The sequence below is a fragment of the Nematolebias whitei genome, chromosome 4, assembly GCF_014905685.2.
Source record: "Nematolebias whitei isolate Nwh7 chromosome 4, NemWhi1, whole genome shotgun sequence".
Classification (NCBI taxonomy): Eukaryota; Metazoa; Chordata; class Actinopteri; order Cyprinodontiformes; family Rivulidae; genus Nematolebias; species Nematolebias whitei.
Window position 1 is genome coordinate 28,247,382 of NC_056501.1, and position 18,681 is coordinate 28,266,062.

The 18,681-nt window shown below is 40.4% G+C and overlaps 1 protein-coding gene across 1 annotated transcript in view; it reads left to right on the forward strand.

Annotated features, from left to right (window-relative positions):
• Positions 1-18,681, forward strand: part of ctnna1 (catenin (cadherin-associated protein), alpha 1) — a gene marked incomplete in the record, with an annotated part of 88,646 nt that overhangs the window by 49,594 nt on the left and 20,371 nt on the right. Inside the window, 5 exon segments of the mRNA XM_037675375.1 lie at positions 4,239-4,331; positions 5,567-5,723; positions 6,544-6,744; positions 11,280-11,431; positions 15,437-15,547. Of these exon segments, the coding sequence (XP_037531303.1) occupies positions 4,239-4,331; positions 5,567-5,723; positions 6,544-6,744; positions 11,280-11,431; positions 15,437-15,547 (714 nt within the window).

Sequence of the window (18,681 nt, forward strand, 5' to 3'; positions counted from 1 at the left end):
ATATATATATATATATATATATATAGTTTAGAAGAGATGACCAAATTTGTTTATAGCTAGCTTACCAAATCATTTGCCTAGTCATATCTTACTGTTTTTTCCCCCCCTTAGAATCTTATCAGAGTCAGAGATTCTTTATTGTCATTCGCACCTCATGTGGTACATGTGGTGGAGCGAAATTATGTACACAGGGTCCCAGTTGCATCCAACAATAAAATGTATAAGAAAAACCGTAATAACATCTAAGATATGAACTAAGAAAAACATCAACTAAATATACACTAAGCACTCATAACATAAAACATTGAACATCAGCACAAACATGAACATGAGTCTGTGAGCAGATGAGCACACATGAACACATCAACATTATCCATATGGTATCTAGATTTTTAGATGGAGAGTTTAATAGAGAGAGATCCAACTTAATACCTTAGGGTGCATTCACACCAGCCCTGTTTAGTCCTCTTTAATCAAACTCTAGCTCGTTTTCCTAGAAAGTCTGGTTCGTTTAGGGAGGTGTGAACGTGCCATCGAACTCTGTCACGGAACAAAAAGGCGAACTCTGGCCCGGGCTAAAACCTAGGTCTCGGTCCGGTAGAAGCGAACTCCAGCGCGGTTCGAGTGCAGTGTGAATGTAAACAGACCGGCCCCGCTCAGCAGGGTAAACAAACAGGCATTTCTCTGACCTTATATGGAGCCGTCAGCTGCCTTGTGTGGGAGAACAATATTCTCCGTGGTCTTCTGTCTCATCTTCTGCTCATGCTAAGTCCATTTTTGAAAAATGACGAAATATAACTCCTAAAACTGCTAAAACTTGATGCCACTTCGTTTTTGTTTTTATTTACAAAAGAAGACGTGTCATCAGAGGTTTTTGTCGTTTCTTTCAGTAGTTCTTGGTGCAGCGCCCCCTCAGGCGAGCGGGGGAATAGGTTGGTTCAACAGGTTGACTCGACTGCACAGTGCAGTGTGAATGCAAACTCACCAGCTCAAATGTAAACAAAAGCTCATGAATATTGGTCCCGAACCGAACCGAGTTTACCGGACTATCTGGTCTGAAAACGACCTTAGACAACCAGTCAAAAGTGGGTATTTCAAATTTTGCGATATAGGGAAAAAAACATAGGGCAAAGAAGGCGTGGCCTATACACCATGTGACTCAGTAGCGTGCAGAGATTGTAGAAATAAAAGCCATAATTTGACAACCAAATTCAAAGTTTTCATTTATGGCGCCCCCTAAAGGTGAACATGTCTGCGTATTTTTCTCAGCTGTACTCACAGGCCATAGTTACTACCCTATTCATTCATTCAACCTTTATTTATACAGGTTAGTCTCAATGAGCCACAATGACTCATTTACGATATATTTACAATACATTTACATACAAGTATTATCTTAGTACTACTTGTGGTTTGAGCTGTATCAAGACTTTTCTTTATAGCAGAAAAATAATAGAAAACAGAACATTTTCAGTGGGTTCCATGCTTCGCTCGAGGCAAGGGAACGCTGCTTCTCTGCAGCTGCGTTCCCTTGCCTCCGCTGCCTTGGACCCCAAACGAGGCACTGTTGCTACTAGATGAGCATGATACTCACTCCTCTGAAACTTGAAATGAGTTGTCTAAGCAAGTAAAACGATGTTTAATCTGAGTTAGATGTTTACATGTTAGGCTGCTTCTTCTGCATCTTAAACTGAAATGACACATTTCCCAGTAGCTTTCTGTTAAGAGTTGGTAAAAAGCTTAGGTGAAAGATCATCAAAGTATGCAAACCAGTCCCTCCATAAAGTGCCACTTTTTCTTTTATTTTTTTATTTTATAACCACACTCTCCACTCCTTGTGGATTCAAGTGTTTACCCTGTGGTCTCTGCGTGTGTTTGAATAGTGATGCAGTGTATGTTTATATCAATGTTTTAGTGCTTCACTGGTGCAGTTGAATAAACACTTCTCATCAAAATTTGCTCAGGAATTTTGCGGTTGTAGAATTGAGGAGCCTGAGGGAGCAGAGGATCTTTCATAATCTGATCCAGTTTACCACTTTTGCAGCCACTGAGGCATTCTGCTGCCAGCGCTTGAATAAAAAATTATTTTTCCTACAAGTCTTTATTTTTAGGTTTGCCCTACAATCCAGTTTAATGTTTTTTATATAGTACGTTAGATGTTCCCCTAGTAGAAATGTAGTTGTCCACAGGCGATTAAGTTATCACACAAGTTTAAATTAAATGGATTTTGTTCTAGGTGGCGCAACTGGTAGAGCTGCTGCCTCTCAGTGAGCAGGTCCCTGGTTCAAATCCCGGTCCAGGGGCCTTTCTGGGTGGAGTTTACATGTTCTCTCCATCCATGCGTGAATTTTCTCCGGGTGCTCCGGTTTCCTCCCACAGACCAAAAACATGCATGTTAGTCTGATTGGTAACTCTAAATTGTCCATAGGTGTGAGTGAGAGAGTGAATGGTTGTTTGTCTCGTTTGTCTCTATGTGGCCCTATGATGGACTTGCGACCCGTCCAGGGTGTACCCCGCCCCTCGCACAGTGATTGCTGGGCATGGGCACCGGCGACCCCCTTGACCCTAAATGGAATAAGCGGGTAAAGATAATGAGTGGATGGATTTTGTCCTTACTTTGACCAAGACTGAAAGTAATTGTAATAAAAAATAATTATCCGTTAAACTTAGGACCTGTTTACACAGCGACCCAATGGAAACTGAATTTTTTTCCAATTTCTATTAACACATTTACATGAAAATGTTCTAATTACAATCTACACAGCAATGGTAGATGAGGAAAATGTGTAATTCCTTCACCACGCCACTAGTTGGTGCTATGTTCTTTGAAACTTGTATAAAAACTAACAAAAAACAACAACAACAAAAACCCTTTCTAAACATTCTAACATTTCTCTCATGAGAAAACCATAACAAAGCCCTAGGTGATGTCCAAACAAACTGAAAGCAGTCCGGGGAAATTAGATTTATAGATTTATAAGAGTCAGAAGCACAAACAATACTCTGGTATCCGCCATTGTCGATAGTTTCTTCTTCTGTTGATTGTAAGAAGCCGTTATGTTTTGCGTCATACTGCGCATGAGCCAGGGATTCCCTGACAGAAAAGATCTATTTTTCTTTTGACACAACAACGGACACCAGAACATTTTTGAACCTTTGCACTCTGGAACCCGTTCTCAAATTGTGCCGTTGTCAGAGAAAACATTCGGTATTTTCATGTAAATGAACAGTACAAACGCAACGAAACTTACATTTTCACCAGAAATGGTTTTTGTGTAAATGGGGCCTTAATGTTGTCAGTTATGAATAATTGAATATATTTGTAGTTTATATCTCTCTGACTTGTCCAGTTTTAAAAGTTTGTGTTCTGCTTTTAATGTTTCTCCGTGGTCCAGATAAAAGTGAGTAAATGGATGACGCAGCACTGACAACTGAAAATAGTTCTTCTGTAGTGTAGTAATGATTTTTAGCGTTTGAAAGTGATTACGTTGCAGCATATTTTCTGTCCATTGGATTATCCCATTTTGGCCCAGTTCCTCCCATCCCAGGCATTCTGTTTCAGCATTGTTGCCAGCACATCACAAACAACAAATGGGAATCTTGAAACTCGCTGACCTAAATTCATGTGAATTTACGCAAATGCAAAAACATTCCTCCAGATGACGCAAGAAAATTTAGAACCGATTGTAGAGGAGCTTGATCTGAATGGTCAGTGCACAAAACTAAGCTCTAAAATCATAAATGTTAGCAGGTGCAGGCAAAGATTTGCTTAGCTCACGTCCTGCTTCTCATTCTGCTGCTCAGTTTGTGAAATTGACGAATGCGTGCCTCTCTGGGAGGGTGATGGCAATCTGGCAGCTTGGTTACTTAGTCACTGTGAATAACCATATCTCTGAGTAATCAGCTACAACTTCCATTTGCATTTGGTGAAAGGTACCTTTGTTTCAGGAAATAATTTGAGACCTGATGTTCAATCAGCAGCACAGCTTTTGTTTTCCTCTGACTATTCTGGCTGCCCCTCTGTGAGAATCGTACTGTATCATTTTTTGCAGCTTTATGAATTAATCTGCAACATTGAGCTCGTTTTCCACAGGGATTAACGATTTGGCAGAGCAGCTCTATTTTTAATCAATATCACTACACTTTAGTTTAATTATACAACTGTATGTAGCCTTTTGTTCCTTCATAATAGGCCTTTGTGTCACTTGCTGTATAAATGGATTGTGTCTTCCATTTAGGTGGCCAACCTGGCATGCTCTATTTCCAACAATGAAGAGGGAGTAAAACTGGTCCGCATGGCAGCATCGCAACTGGAAACTCTGTGCCCCCAGGTACCAACGTGGTTTCTACTTACTGTTCACCATGTCCAATACTTTAGTACATCTCTGGTTTGCACCATGATTTTGTATTATTAGTATGGAACGTTTTCATTTTAAGTTTTATTTCAAACTCTGAGACTTCAGTTTCCTTAGTCACACATTTTATTTTGGTTTTGAACAATTTATTTTAGCATTAGTCTTCTAGTAACTGCCATATCTTCAAAACATCTGTGAATGTAAGCTCAGTGTCAGTTTAGGCACAATTTAGATTCACTGATTTTATCCACATTAGATTTTTATTTGTTATAGTTGTACGTAAAGTTTTAATTTTTTTATTTATACATAATTTTAGTTGAAGTTTTTATGTCAAGGATGGCCTTTTTTCCCCACTTTCCTATTTTTAATCATTTTGAGAGGGTAAAAAAAACCTTCCAAACTCAAACTGTTTTTAATCAAAAACTAAATGGTGTTTATTTTGGTTTTCTTGGAGGATAAAAGACCGCCTTATTTTTAATTTTTTTTACATGTCTTGTAAGCTCTGCTATTGTTGTTTTTTTTTTAACCTTTTATTTATACAGGTAGCCTCATTGAGTCATGAGGACTCATTTACACGAGAGACTTGTTGGTCTAGGGTGCCAGGGGAGCAGATGGTGGAGCTTAAGGGCCTTGCTCAAGGGCCCAGAGTGGGGCAAATGAGGGTGGAGGCAGTTGTGGGTGAGGGGGCTGAGATGGATGGGGGCCAAGATGTGGTAGAAGTAAGGCAGCCGACTTGGGACCAGAAATTTGCGGTTCGACTCCCAGCCATTTCCACATGTCGCGTTGTCTCTGAGCGAGACACCCAATCCCTAACTGCTCCCCGGTTGCTTACAAAGCTGCTCACTGCTCCACCTGGGCGTACCTCAGGTGTGATGGTTTAAATGCAGACAACTAATTTGGCCATTGAATGGGAACATACAACCTCAAACTTTCACTTTTCCAACACACATTTTGATGTCGATTTGAGGAGTTGAACCGGCGACCTTCTGGTCACAGGCCTACCTTCTCTAACCTCTGCACCACCACTCCCCAGAGATAAATGTTTTCTCCACACTACACTCTGTCCTTCTGTCCTCCTCACTGTAAGGGATGAATCTGCTCCTTGATGTTTTTTAGATCGAGACAAAGTTTGTCCAATCAGTGTGTGCTAATGCTGTTGCCAGGGGCGACTGTGTAATTGCGCTTTAATGATCGTAATGTGGCGATTACAGGTGATTAATGCAGCACTGGCCCTCGCTGCCAAACCCAACAGTAAGGTGGCCCAGGACAACATGGATGCATTTAAAGACCAGTGGGAGAAGCAGGTTCGTGTCCTCACCGATGCTGTTGATGACATCACTTCGATCGATGACTTCCTTTCAGTGTCTGGTAAGTAGTGCTGATTACTTGTCATACATTTAGAATAATTGAAATCTAAAATTATTCCATCTTCTAAGATTGTGTTTTAATCAACTTTTTAAAGCACATAATTCTAAAGTGTGAGATATTATCTTTTAGTACAACCTATTTGTCCACGCTGTTTGGAATTTACAGTAGAAAATAAAATCATTAGTAGATCTGAAGCTAACGTGTTGTGATGTGCCGATGCACACATGCTTTGCCAGACACGTCCAGTAAGAATTCTCATTAAGCATTACGTTGAGACTTTGCTCACCTCCACCCAAGGACAGACTGTAATTTACACAGAGGTCATTAGCATTTTACAGAGTCCCATTAATAAGAAGTCAAAGAATTTGTCTGCAGCCCTCTTGAGTAATCCACCCTGTGGCCTTGCAAATTCAAAACCAATCAAACGCAGAAAAGACTCCTAATAGCTTTATATTTTCTTGGTTCCTGTCTACATCTTTGATGGAAGTTTATGTGAGAGGTGAAAAAGCCATTTTTATGAATTAAAAAAAAATTCATTCAATTAAATATATATAGATATAGATATAGATATATGGATGGATGGAGAGAGAGATATCAGAGTCAGAGTTTCTTTATTGTCATTCGCACCTCATGTGGTACATGTGGTGGAGCGAAATTATGTACACGGGGTCCCAGTTACATCCAACAATAAAATGTATAAGGAGAGATATATGGAGAGATAGAGCTATATAGATAGTTATATAGAGATAGAGCTATATAGTTATATAGAGATATATAGATGGTTATATATAGTTATGAATGCATATTGCTTTGTTTACAGAGAACCACATCTTGGAAGATGTGAACAAGTGCGTCATCGCTCTGCAAGAGAAAGATGTCGATGGTTTGGATCGCACTGCTGGAGCCATTCGAGGCCGCGCTGCCAGAGTTGTCCACGTAGTCACGTCTGAAATGGACAACTATGAGCCCGGTGTCTACACGGAGAAGGTTCTGGAGGCCACAAAACTCCTCACTGACACAGGTATCACAAACATTTATTGAAATAACTAACCTAAGGTTATTAACGTTGAATGCTTTCAATCAACCGCATCATAATTTATTGTAATATGTTTGACACATAGTTTAAATTCTCTTTAACACCATTGTGTGAACACCAAGTGAATTGGTTAGGTCATAATTTAAAGCAGCAGGCCGCACAAACCAAGAGTGGTGATTAGGGCTGGGCCATATCATATCGTTCACGATAATACTGGTTAAAAAAGCTTGCCCGTGCAAATAAATATCATGATATGTTAATTTTATGATGCAATACGTCAGGGCACCCCGCCCCATTAACAAAACCGAGCGCGCCAAATAACCAAATCGCACTGCGCACTCCCCCCTCCACCTGTCGGTGCTGGCTTAACGCTAATTAGTTGCGTGCAATACTAGCTAACTAAAAAGCTAAAAAAAAAAAAACAACGTGCGGCTCAGCTGTCTCTCAATCCAGCTCTAAACTGCCGGTACAGACATGCGCAGGTCTGTCTTTAGTTCCACAGTCCATGGACCAAAAACAGAGTCAGGTGATCAGAGACAGAGCATCAGAGAAATGGATCATTCCTGCAGGAACAGAGGAAGCTGAAACACCACCAGCTTCAGGGTCAGCTGATCACCTTGTTACAAGGTTTGGAAGCTATAGCTCATTTAAAGACGATATATTTTGTTGTACGTTACATTTATACTCAAGAGATCTTAAGCTTCATTTTATTTAGTTATTTTGGGAAACTTCACCTGCACTTCAGTTTTTGTGGTAGATTTTGTTGATCTATATTTTGTGCAGACTTTTTCAATCTAAATAACAGAAGGATCATTTTTATTTTTTATTTTTATGCTTTTAGACCGAATACTAAATAAAGTAATTTCAGTAAAATTAACCTTTTTTTAAATTTTATATACAGGTCCTTCTCAAAAAATTAGCAAATTGTGATAAAGGTCATTATTTTCCATAATGTAATGATAAAAATGAAACTTTCATATATTTCAGATTCATTGCACACCAACTGAAATATTTCAGGTCTTTAATTGTTTTAATACTGATGATTATGGCATACAGCTCATGAATACCCAAAATGCCTGTCCCAAAAAATTAGCATATTTCATCCCACCAATGAAAGACAAGTGTTTTTAATACAAAAAACACCAACCTTCAAATAATCATGTTCAGTTATGCACTCAATACTTGGTCGGGAATCCTTTTGCATGAATGACTGCTTCAATGCGGCGTGGCATGGAGGCAATCAGCCTGTGGCACTGCTGAGGTGTTATGGAGGCCCAGGATGCTTCGATAGCGGCCTTAAGCTCATCCAGAGTGTTGGGTCTTGTGTCTCTCAACCTTCTCTTCACAATATCCCACAGGTTCTCTATGGGGTTCAGGTCAGGAGAGTTGGCAGGCCAATTGAGCACAGTAATACCATGGTCAGTAAACCATTTACCAGTGGTTTTGGCACTGTGAGCAGGTGCCAGGTCATGCTGAAAAATGAAATCTTCATCTCCATAAAGCTTTTCAGCAGACGAAAGCATGAAGTGCTCCAAAATCTCCTGATATCTAGCTGCATTGACCCTGCCCTTGATAAAACACAGTGGACCAACACCAGCAGCTGACATGGCACCCCAGACCATCACTGACTGTGGGTGCTTCACACTGGACTTCTGGCATTTTGGCATTTCCTTCTCCCCAGTCTTCCTCCAGACTCTGGCACCTTGATTTTCGAATGACTTGCAAAATTTGCTTTCATCCGAAAAAAGTACTTTGGACCACTGAGCAACAGTCCAGTGCTGCTTCTCTGTAGCCCAGGTCAGGCGCTTCTGATGCTGTTTCTGGTTCAAAAGTGGCTTGACCTGGGGAATGCGGCACCTGTAGCCCATTTCCTGCACACGCCTGTGCACGGTGGCTCCGGATGTTTCTACTCCAGACTCAGTCCACTGCTTCTGCAGGTCCCCCAAGGTCTGGAATCGGCCCTTCTCCACAATCCTCCTCAGGGTCCGGTCACCTCTTCTCGTTGTGCAGCGTTTTCTGCCACACTTTTCCCTTTCCACAGACTTCCCACTGAGGTGCCTTGATACAGCACTCTGGGAACAGCCTATTCGTTCAGCAATTTCTTTCTGTGTCTTACCCTTTTGCTTGAGGGTGTCAATGATGGCCTTCTGGACAGCAGTCAGGTCGCCAGTCTTACCCATGATTGTGGTTTTGAGTAATGAACAAGGCTGGGAGTTTTTAAAAGCCTCAGGAATCTTTTTCAGGTGTTTAGAGTTACGTCGTTGATTCAGATGGTTAGGTTAATAGCTTGTTTAGAGAACCTTTTCATGATATGCTAATTTTTTGAGAAGGACCTGTAATAGGCTACTGCAAAGCAACCTTTTAAAGTTAATTTTGTCAAATAACTGATTTCTGTTTTTTTTTTTTTTTTGTTATCATGAAATTTATCGTTATCGTCAGAATGCTCTGAAATATTACAATATTATTTTTGAGCCATGTCGCCCACCCCTAGTGGTGATCACTCTTTGTACAACACCATGTTGTGCCCCGGGGGCTGAAGTAACTCAGTGGTCAGTGTTGCTGTGGTTTCAAGTCCAAGTTGCTGCAGGAAGGGCATCCGGTGTAAAACAGTCGCCGAATCATTCATGCTACGTCCTCTGCTATGGCGACCCCAGCAGAAGCAAGCAGAGGAATGAAAAAAGATCAACATGTTTGGTTCCTTCTCGAGATGTACTGGAGTTTAAAAACAAAGGAGGAAAATAATGGAACAGCGCATCACTAGAAGTCAGCTTTTATTCACTCTCTCACTCGCACTTAAAGACAATTTAGCATTACCAATCAGCCTAACATGCATGTTTTTGGTTTGTGGGAGGAAACCGGAGCACCCAGAGGAAACCCACACATGCATAGAGAGAACGTGCAAACTCCACCCAGAAAAGCCCCGGGCCAAGATTTGACCTGTTGACCTCGCTGAGGCATCATCTCTACCAAATGCCCCACCGTGACCCCGCACTAAAATCTGCTTCATTTAATCCTAGCACTCTACTATAAACGTATCTTTTTGTATTTTAAGAGCCATTTTAAGCTGCAAAACTTTCTCACATCCAGAATTAATTTACAAAATTGTTTGGTGCAAAGCTTCGTATTTCTTGAGTGGTTCCACTTTTTAATATTTCATATTGTGTGACCCAAACTGTGACTCAGCATCTGCACAGCAATGTTTGTTGAGTTGTCACATAAATTTGAATATCTTAACACGAGCTGAATCATACAAGTCATTTTGTCAAAATAAAGTGGTGTATCATTAGCCAGCCAGCATGTGTGAGCTGTGTTAGCTTCCATCACCAGCGAGCTAACATGACACAACGATTTTTCGCTTGTCAGATTTGGAAATGCTTGGCCCTCTTGAGGGTGTGGGCCCATTACCAGTCAGGAAATGCAGGCTGATCATCTGAGGATTTTAGCAGAAGCTGAATGAAGCAGTTAGGAATGTTTTAATGTCCCTGAATCTGAATGTTTTCTTTTTAACTTGTACAGTTTTTCACTCCATGGCAAATTAATGAATGGATGGTTTTAGTTAGTTGACAAAATGAAGAATTATATTTTACACTTGGAGATGAATCTTTTTGTAGCTGACAGATTAAAAGCAAAGCATTCATATTAGTTTGGTAATTTATTTAGCTGGCTTTATGATTTTACTCCTTTTAGAGTTTTTCTTTGATCAGAACTGATTTTATCCTTCTTTTTTTGGAAACGGAGTTACTGTAAAATCTCTGCAGCCAGGTTCTTGTATTTTTTAAAACACTTCTGTCCTGAAGCCTCCAGGCTGCATGTGATTCTTTCTTTATTTTTTTATTTTATTTTATAAGCTCAAAACAAAATCCTCTTTGTTGATGCGGCTGTGCTTCTGCCCTCTAAATTTGCATCCTGACATCCAGGCCTCTCCCACGAAGAAGCTGCTAAATCCTAAGAACGGAATTTGAAATGATGCAAATGAGAAGGAAAGGCCTCCAGAGCAGTTATCAAATTGTCATTGGGGCAAAATGCTTGCCCACTGGGACAGCTTTATGGATCCTTCTGTTAGAAAGTCTTTCTGCTCCATCAGCTTTTTTCCCTGAAGTAATAAGTTTATATGTAAAAACCATTTAGAGCAATAAGGCAAAAGTGCAAACTTCAACCATGTGATCTAATTAATGAACCTTTTTATTCAGAATACATTTAGTCCTTATTCCTTTGAGGTCTGTTATTAAAATAATCTCTAATATAATGCCTTTAGATTGATTATTGTTGGTTTAATTAGAGTAGCCTACTACAACTACAAAAATACCACAGAAGAAGTTATAAAAATCTAAGCTAAGGAGAAATGCTCTGATTCTTCACCTCAGTGCTTCACAAACTTGTTTCTGTGGGTTTACAAAGCTTGTTCTCTCTTTAAAAGTTGGATGTGATGCAGAGTTTATTCTGCAGTGTTTGTTTGTATTTTGGTGAAATTTCCTTGACATCTTTTCCTCGTACTACTTCTTGTTTGTTCCGTTCCTCAGTGATGCCACGGTTCACAGAACAAATCGAGTCTGCAGTGGAGGCCTTGGGTGCAAACTCCTCTCAGCCCGTGGATGAGAACGAGTTCATCGATGCATCTCGCCTCGTGTATGATGGCATCCGTGACATACGCAAGGCTGTCCTTATGATCAGAGTAAGTTTGCACAGGTTCCTTTTCTCCGCTGCCAGTCAGAGGTTTGGCTTGTGTGTGTCGACAACTTTAGATTTGAATCAAAATATGTGGAACTCCAAAAACTTTTACTGGCTGACATTCTGCTTTTGCAAACCAACCAAACAACTACAAAAACACAAATATAAGGATTAGCATATAAAATATTAAAAACAATGTAAATAATATAAAATCCACATAAGAGAAAAATAATACATTTGTTAAATAGAAAAATGAAAGCGTGAATTAGAAATGAATCATGAGCTTTTTACACCTTTTTCGTTCATGTATGAAAGACAAACACCGGTTTTAGTCTTCCTCTTCTAGCAGTTGGCACATCAGCTTTAATGGATGGAACATCATTATAGATTATTTTTAGCGTCCATGCTTAGTTTTTAATCAGAAATGGAAGCCTTGCACATTGAGTATAAAAGTTTCTACAGGGGCTACTTGTTTATTTACATGTTTAGGTGAGGATTATAAGCCTTCTGTCCTTCATTGGTTTTCATTCATGGATTGAACGTTGAGTTTTCGTTTCTGTTTTCAAGACGTGCTACTTTTTCCTTTTGTGTTTTGACGCCTTCCCTGGTCTACTTCTTGTTCCAGTTTTACAACCTCCCCCTTTAGGTTTGTACTTTCTTTCAGTTTTTTGACGCAGCAGAATGAGAACAGCCAACATCTTTTGCCACACCTCCATGTTGACTTGCCATCTTGAAGGAGTTTCTCTGTTCCTCTACGTTGTTTCAAACTGACAGCGTTCTTGTCGGGGCCTTGTTTCCTGTCAATCAACCAGGTGCCACAGCTTGTTAAAATCCACAAGCGCTCTCTTTCAACTGCAGCCCCATTTGCTTATTATAGACTTGAGCTGGTATTTTCTTTACAAAATTACATTTTTTTTTCTTTTCCCACCGCAACAATTCAGTGAAAAAGGTTGCCTGTAGTACCCAAATGCATTTATTTCTTTAGGTTTAGCGGTTGAGCAAAACAACGATCCTTTCCATTAAAATAAACAGTTTAATCATGATTTTTAATCCAGCATGTTTTTTGTGAAGAGTTGTAAATGTTACTTTACTATAAAACCATCGATCCCCTAATCTTGGCAGAATCTCTGCACGAGGTACTATTTTTAGAAGGGTACCAGAAACCATCCCCACGTTATTAGAAGCCAGTGATTAACTTTTCTCAGGGAAGAGCCGACCTAATTGACCAAGCATGCAATCTAGTTTAACAACAGCCTTAGATGTCTATGGTTTGATGGCTTTTGCTTGAGTAGAACCATAACTGAGACAGATGGTAGCAGGGAGCCATTGAAGCATTTCTTTACAGGCTGACAATGAGCTGACAAAACCCACTGCAGCTCTAAAGAGAAATGGATCGTCTTTATGGTGAAGGCTTTATAGTCTAACTAGTTTAACTACTTGAAACTGCCATGTTATACAAAGTGAGTGCATAATATGTAACCTAATTATGTATTAAATACTTGAAGTTGCATTGTGCTGCTCGTATTATGCAGTTCTTTGTTGCTATCGAGGCTTTAATCTTCGGAATTGGTATCATTAGTCTAGATCGCATGTTCTGTGTTGAGCTCTAAAACTGTTTATTGGTTTCCATTAATTATCTTACTCAGACATGGACAAAAACCAAATAAAAGTCGACCTATTATGTTTTTTCATTTGCATTATAATGAGCATCTGATTTTAGATGGACATTTTAATTAGCATTCCTTAGCTGTCCTGCGGTGCCGGAGAACTGCATTCAATTTCTATCTGCCCCAGCTCCACTCTTGTTATCCAGATTAAGCTATTAACACTGGCTTATGGGCTTGGCTAAACACTACAGGGAGGAGGAGGGAGTATGTGTAAATGTGCTGGTGTGTCGAAACTAACAGAGGATTAGTGGGAATACTTTGCTCAGTTAAAATTTCTCTATCAGATTGATTCTGCCATTAACTGCCAGCTTGGGAGAGGAAAACACAAACTTCCTCCATTATCTGAAAAAAAGTTCCCATGAGTCGAACAGGATTTCACAATCAAGTCTGAAGGGTGATCAAAGCTTTACCAGAAGTTATTAAGCAGGAAATTACTGCTTTTTATCCTAGTATGTCCTACTGCATGTTCTCTGCAGCGTCTTTAATTGCAGTTTGTAACGAGGGTGAAGGTGCATTGATTTCTACCAAGCGAAGCCCTTGACTCACTTCACTAAAATTCAAGTGCCAAGTTTGTCAGAAGCATGAAGTGCTTGAAATGAGTCTAAATAGCTGCAAGACAACTTGCGTAGAGGGCTTGTTCTCACGCTTGCTCAAAGCATGGCCCAGTCCTAAATCAAATCGGACAAGTGTGTGTGTGGTGCTTTTTAAGATGGACATGTCTTTAACCTTTAAGTGGCTCGCAGTCAGTCTGCGCTGGCTGTCCCCATGATACTGAAAGGCAGACAAAGCCCTCTGTCCACCTACAGCGTCATCAGAGAATATGCCTCTTAGACATGAAACTGACTCCAAGTCGACCACTGACAGCTGGATACAGAGGGCAGCTGTCGTTACTTTACGATTTGTGTAGTGCATCGCAGCCCAAGGTGATTGTTACTGCCTCTGTCCTAAAATAAAATAAAACAAAAAGGGAGGGAGGGGGAGAATCAGTTCAGCTCACTAAGGCAATGAGTAGGATGTCATAAAAAGAATAACAATGGAGTAATACCGTTGAACGGGCTCTATCCATATTTACAACAGCACACAAAGATGCAGCGCCGGCTCGTTTCCTGCCTCTGTAATAATACTGCAATTTCAGCTCGCTCTCATTCTTCTCTTAATGATTGCACTTCACATAGCATCTGGTCTTATGCGCCTCACAGGTAATTTACGTGAATAAAATGGAATATTTCTCCTTTCAGATGCACGGTGGTGACACGGGCCGGTATTAAATGTGATTAGTGTATTTTGCCATAGCATAAAAGTCATGGAAAACGTAACTGTAAAAGCATCATTTTCAGCGTGCTTTATTAGTATTATCTAACAGCAGGTTATTATTGTTGCTCTCTAGTAGTTTCCCATTGAATAACCACCGTGATATCATTTCTAAACCTCCCACATTCACAGGTTATCTGTTTTACAGGCCACAGCAGGTGATATCTGTGCCCCACTGAACAGCATTGTCTGGGTTGAAAGACATGCCTCAGCTCTGTGTTTGAAACTATTCCTATATTCTCTCGAGGACAAGAGCTTCACTAGCATTTCATAAAGGACTATAAGGTTGTTCAGATACCCTCCGCTATTTTTAGATACGAGGTCTCCAAATCCATTACAGTAGGGAGTCAGTTGGATAAGCACAAATGGAGGCACAAGCGTGATAATGCACCTTTATCCGTCCACATCATTTTCCCTGCATCTATATTTCCACTAAAAACATTTTCCCAACCTTCTGTTGCTGCTTTTTGCCTTAAGCATGACCTACTGAGATCACATTTCATTTGCATGTAACCTATAGACAAAACGTTGCTCGCGGCTTGTTCTGTTTTCATGGTCAGGGAGGTAAAGGACCAGAAACCAAGTAGCAAAATTCCAGAACACAATTTATGCCTCGCTCATCTTTTTCCTCAGATGGCAGCGACAGATGGGCTTTTGAAGTGTTTTGCTCCCAATATGCTTCATACCAGCACATACCTTCATTTTCCCACTCAAAATGCGCAGGCAGTACATTACACTTGATTTACAAATTAATTTGGAGTTTACAGGATCTGTACAAAGCTATGAGAAGGGAGATTTTTATCTTTTGCTGCCCAGGCTGGTGGCACCGATGCGTTTCTTAGACTGTAAGCATGTTTATTATTTAATGATGCTCACATTGGTGTCATATGCCAATATTATTTTATGTTCCCCACCTAAGTATCTTTTTTCACCTGTTCCCGTTTTAGGGGTCGCCACAGCAAGTCATCCTCCTCCTCCTCACGAAGTATAAAATGCATTTTTCTTACCTCATTGTTTTGTGTCATTTATAGACTCCAGAAGAACTGGATGACTCCGACTTTGAGACTGAAGACTTTGATAAACAGAGCAAGACCAGCGTGCAAACTGAGGACGACCAGCTGATCGCTGGACAAAGTGCACGAGTACGTTCCACGCTGCTTTTGATGATATTTCTAGGTTAAAATTCTTGCCTTTTTAATTTTTGTATCCATAAAATATTAACATTCACAGAAACTAATATTCATACAGTGCATCCAGAGATGATTCTTCTCCACTTTTTCCACATTTTGTTATGCTAATCTTATTCTAAATTGTATTAAATTAATTTTTTCCTCAAATTTTTACACACAATACCTCACGATGGCAATGTGAAAAAAGATTTTTGAGATTTTTGCAAATTTACTTTATTAAATATAGAAGACTTAAGAATCAGAGATTGTCATTCGCACCTCATGTGGTACATGTGGTTGAGCGAAATTATGTACACAGGGTCCCAGTTACATCCAACAATAAAAATGTAAAAGAAAAACAGTAATAACATCTAAGATATGAACGAAGAAAAACATCAACTAAAAATACACTAAGCACTAATGGCATAAAAACATTACGTCGAACATCAGCACAAACATGAGCATGAGTCTGTGTGAGCAGATTAGCACGCATGAACACATCAACATGAAACAGATCAGCAGCAACATTGAAACAGATCAGCAGCAACATGATGTGATTTTTTTCCACAGTGATTATCCTGGTTAGAGATTCATGAGTAACAGCCTCAGGGTAGAAGCTGTTCCTCAGTCTAGTGGTTCTATACTTAATGCTCCTCAACCTCCTTCCTGAGGGGAGTGGGGCAAAAAGTGTGTGTGCTGGGTGAGTGGGGTCCTTCATGATGCAGGTGGCCCACTTCCTACATCTAGAGGTGTAGATGTCTGTGATGGTGTGGAGACTGACTCAAACAGTCTTCTGTGCAGCCTTCACCACTCTCTGCAAAGCTTTTTTTTCTGCAGCTGTGAAGCCTCCATGCCACATGTTGATGCTGGAGCACAACACGCATCCCTGAGGAGAGCCAGTGCTGAGGGTTATGGTGGAGGAGGGGAAGTGGTGGATCCTTACTAACTGTGGTCTGTTTAAAAAGTCTAGTACCCAGTTGCAAATGGAGGGGCTTAGTTCTAGTGTGAAAAGTTTGTCCATCAGGGTTTGGGGGATCATGGTGTTGAAGGCGGATGTGAAGTTCACAAAGAGCATACGGACTTGAGAGTTTTTCTGCTCCAGGTGAGTGAGCGCAGTGTGGACCACAGAGGAGATGGCGTCCTCTGTTGATCGGTTCTCACGGTATGCATACTGATGAGGGTCCTCGTTGATGTTTGTTTTGATGTGAGTCATGACAAGTTTTTCGAAGCATTTAGCGACTATCGGGGTGAGGGCCACTGGCCGATAGTCATTCAGACCAGTCACTGTAGAGCTTTTTGGGACTGGGATGATGGTGGCAGTCTTCAGGCAGGTGGGTACTGTCTCCAGGGTAAGTGAGGTGTTAAAGATGTCTGCCAGCACCTCGCAGAGCTGATCGGCACATTCTTTCAACACTGTTCTGGGGATGTTGTCTGGGCTGGTTGCCTTGTGCGGATTAATCCTCCTGAAGGTACTCCTTACTGCTGCTGAGGTCACGCTGAGATGCTCTTCATCTGGTGGTGAGGTGAGTCTGGTGCTGGGTGGTCTGTTTGGGTCTTTAAAGCGTGCATAGAACTTGTTGAGGGCATCGGGCAGAGATGGGTCTTTGGGGCATTGTTCGCTCCTTCCTTTATAATCTGTTATGCACTTAATGCCCCTCCACATGCTCCGAGGGTCTTGTGAGATTAATTGACCCTCGATCCTCTGTGCATGTGTGGCCTTGGCCTTTTTAATACCAGCAAATCAGAGTTGCATAAGTATTCAGTCTTTGCCTTGACACTCCAAATTGAGCTCAGATGCATCCTGTTTCTACTGATCACCCTCAATATGTTTCTACAACTTAAGTGGAGTCCACCTGTGGTAAATTCAGTTGATTGGACTTTGATTTGGTTGGTGGGTGCTCTGTTTTGTTGACAGGGCGGGGCACCCTCTTTGAATAATGGTAGGGAAAATACTGGGTTCATTTTTCAGCAGGCCAACAACCCAAAGCACATGGCCAAGACCTCAAAGGAGAGGCTTCAGGACCACTCTGAAGGTCCTGCAGTGGTCAAACCAGAGTCCACACTTGAATCTGATTAAACATCTCTGGAGATATCTGAAAATGGCTGCACAGACGTCCCCCATCCAACCTGATGAAGCTTGAGATGTACTTCAAATAAAAATGGGTTAAACGGTCCAAAGGCAGGTGTGCTCAGCTTTTAGCATTCTATTCAAAAAGACTGGAAGTTGTAATTGCTGCCAAAGGTGGATTAGCAAAGTATTAAGTAAAGGCTGTGATTACTTACATAAATATGATTCTTAGTTTTCTATTTTAATAAATTTGCAAAAATATCAAATTTTTTCACATTGTCATCATGGGGTGTTGTGTGTAGAATTTTGAGGGAAGAAATTAAATACAATTTGGAATAAAGCTGTAACAACAAAATGTGGATAAATTGAAGTCCTGTGAATACTTCCCAGATGCACAGTTAATATAAAGCATACACATTAAGCTATACGTTTATTCTAGTGTTAAAAATGACTTTGAGTGCTCCTCAGAACAGAGGATTTAAATATTAAGTATTTACCTAAATGCGAGTATATTCACAAGCGTTTTTTGTCAAAATTGAAACAAATGTATATTTCTTGAGATAAAGAATCTTGTAGGGATTTTCCTCTTTTTTGATAATTAGTAAAAATTCAGATTTGTGGTATTTTGAACCAGTTTTATGTTGATGCCTGTTGTTTGGTTCGAACTCTCCGCCCCCCATACGTACTGTTGACGGGTTGTGCACAGTTGGTTTGGCATCATAATCGCTGATGTGACCAAAGTATTTTCAAAAATCTCTCCACGTTTACAGACCCCTTTGTTTCTGTTGTTGCGACCTAGTACTCAAAGTATTCTATGATCGGATCAATCACATCAATGATAAGTTCTTTATAAGGAGATTAATGATAAATCTGTATATTTCAATGGAAGTAAGAAATTAAAAATCCCTCGTGGCTGTACAGCTCATCAGCACGTTCCAAAGTATTGTTTTAATCACCAAAGAGTATCTTTCTTTTTATTTAAACAAGCCTTTTCATCTTTTAAACAGCTTTATTTAAGCTTGTGTGGCTCCCACAGGAC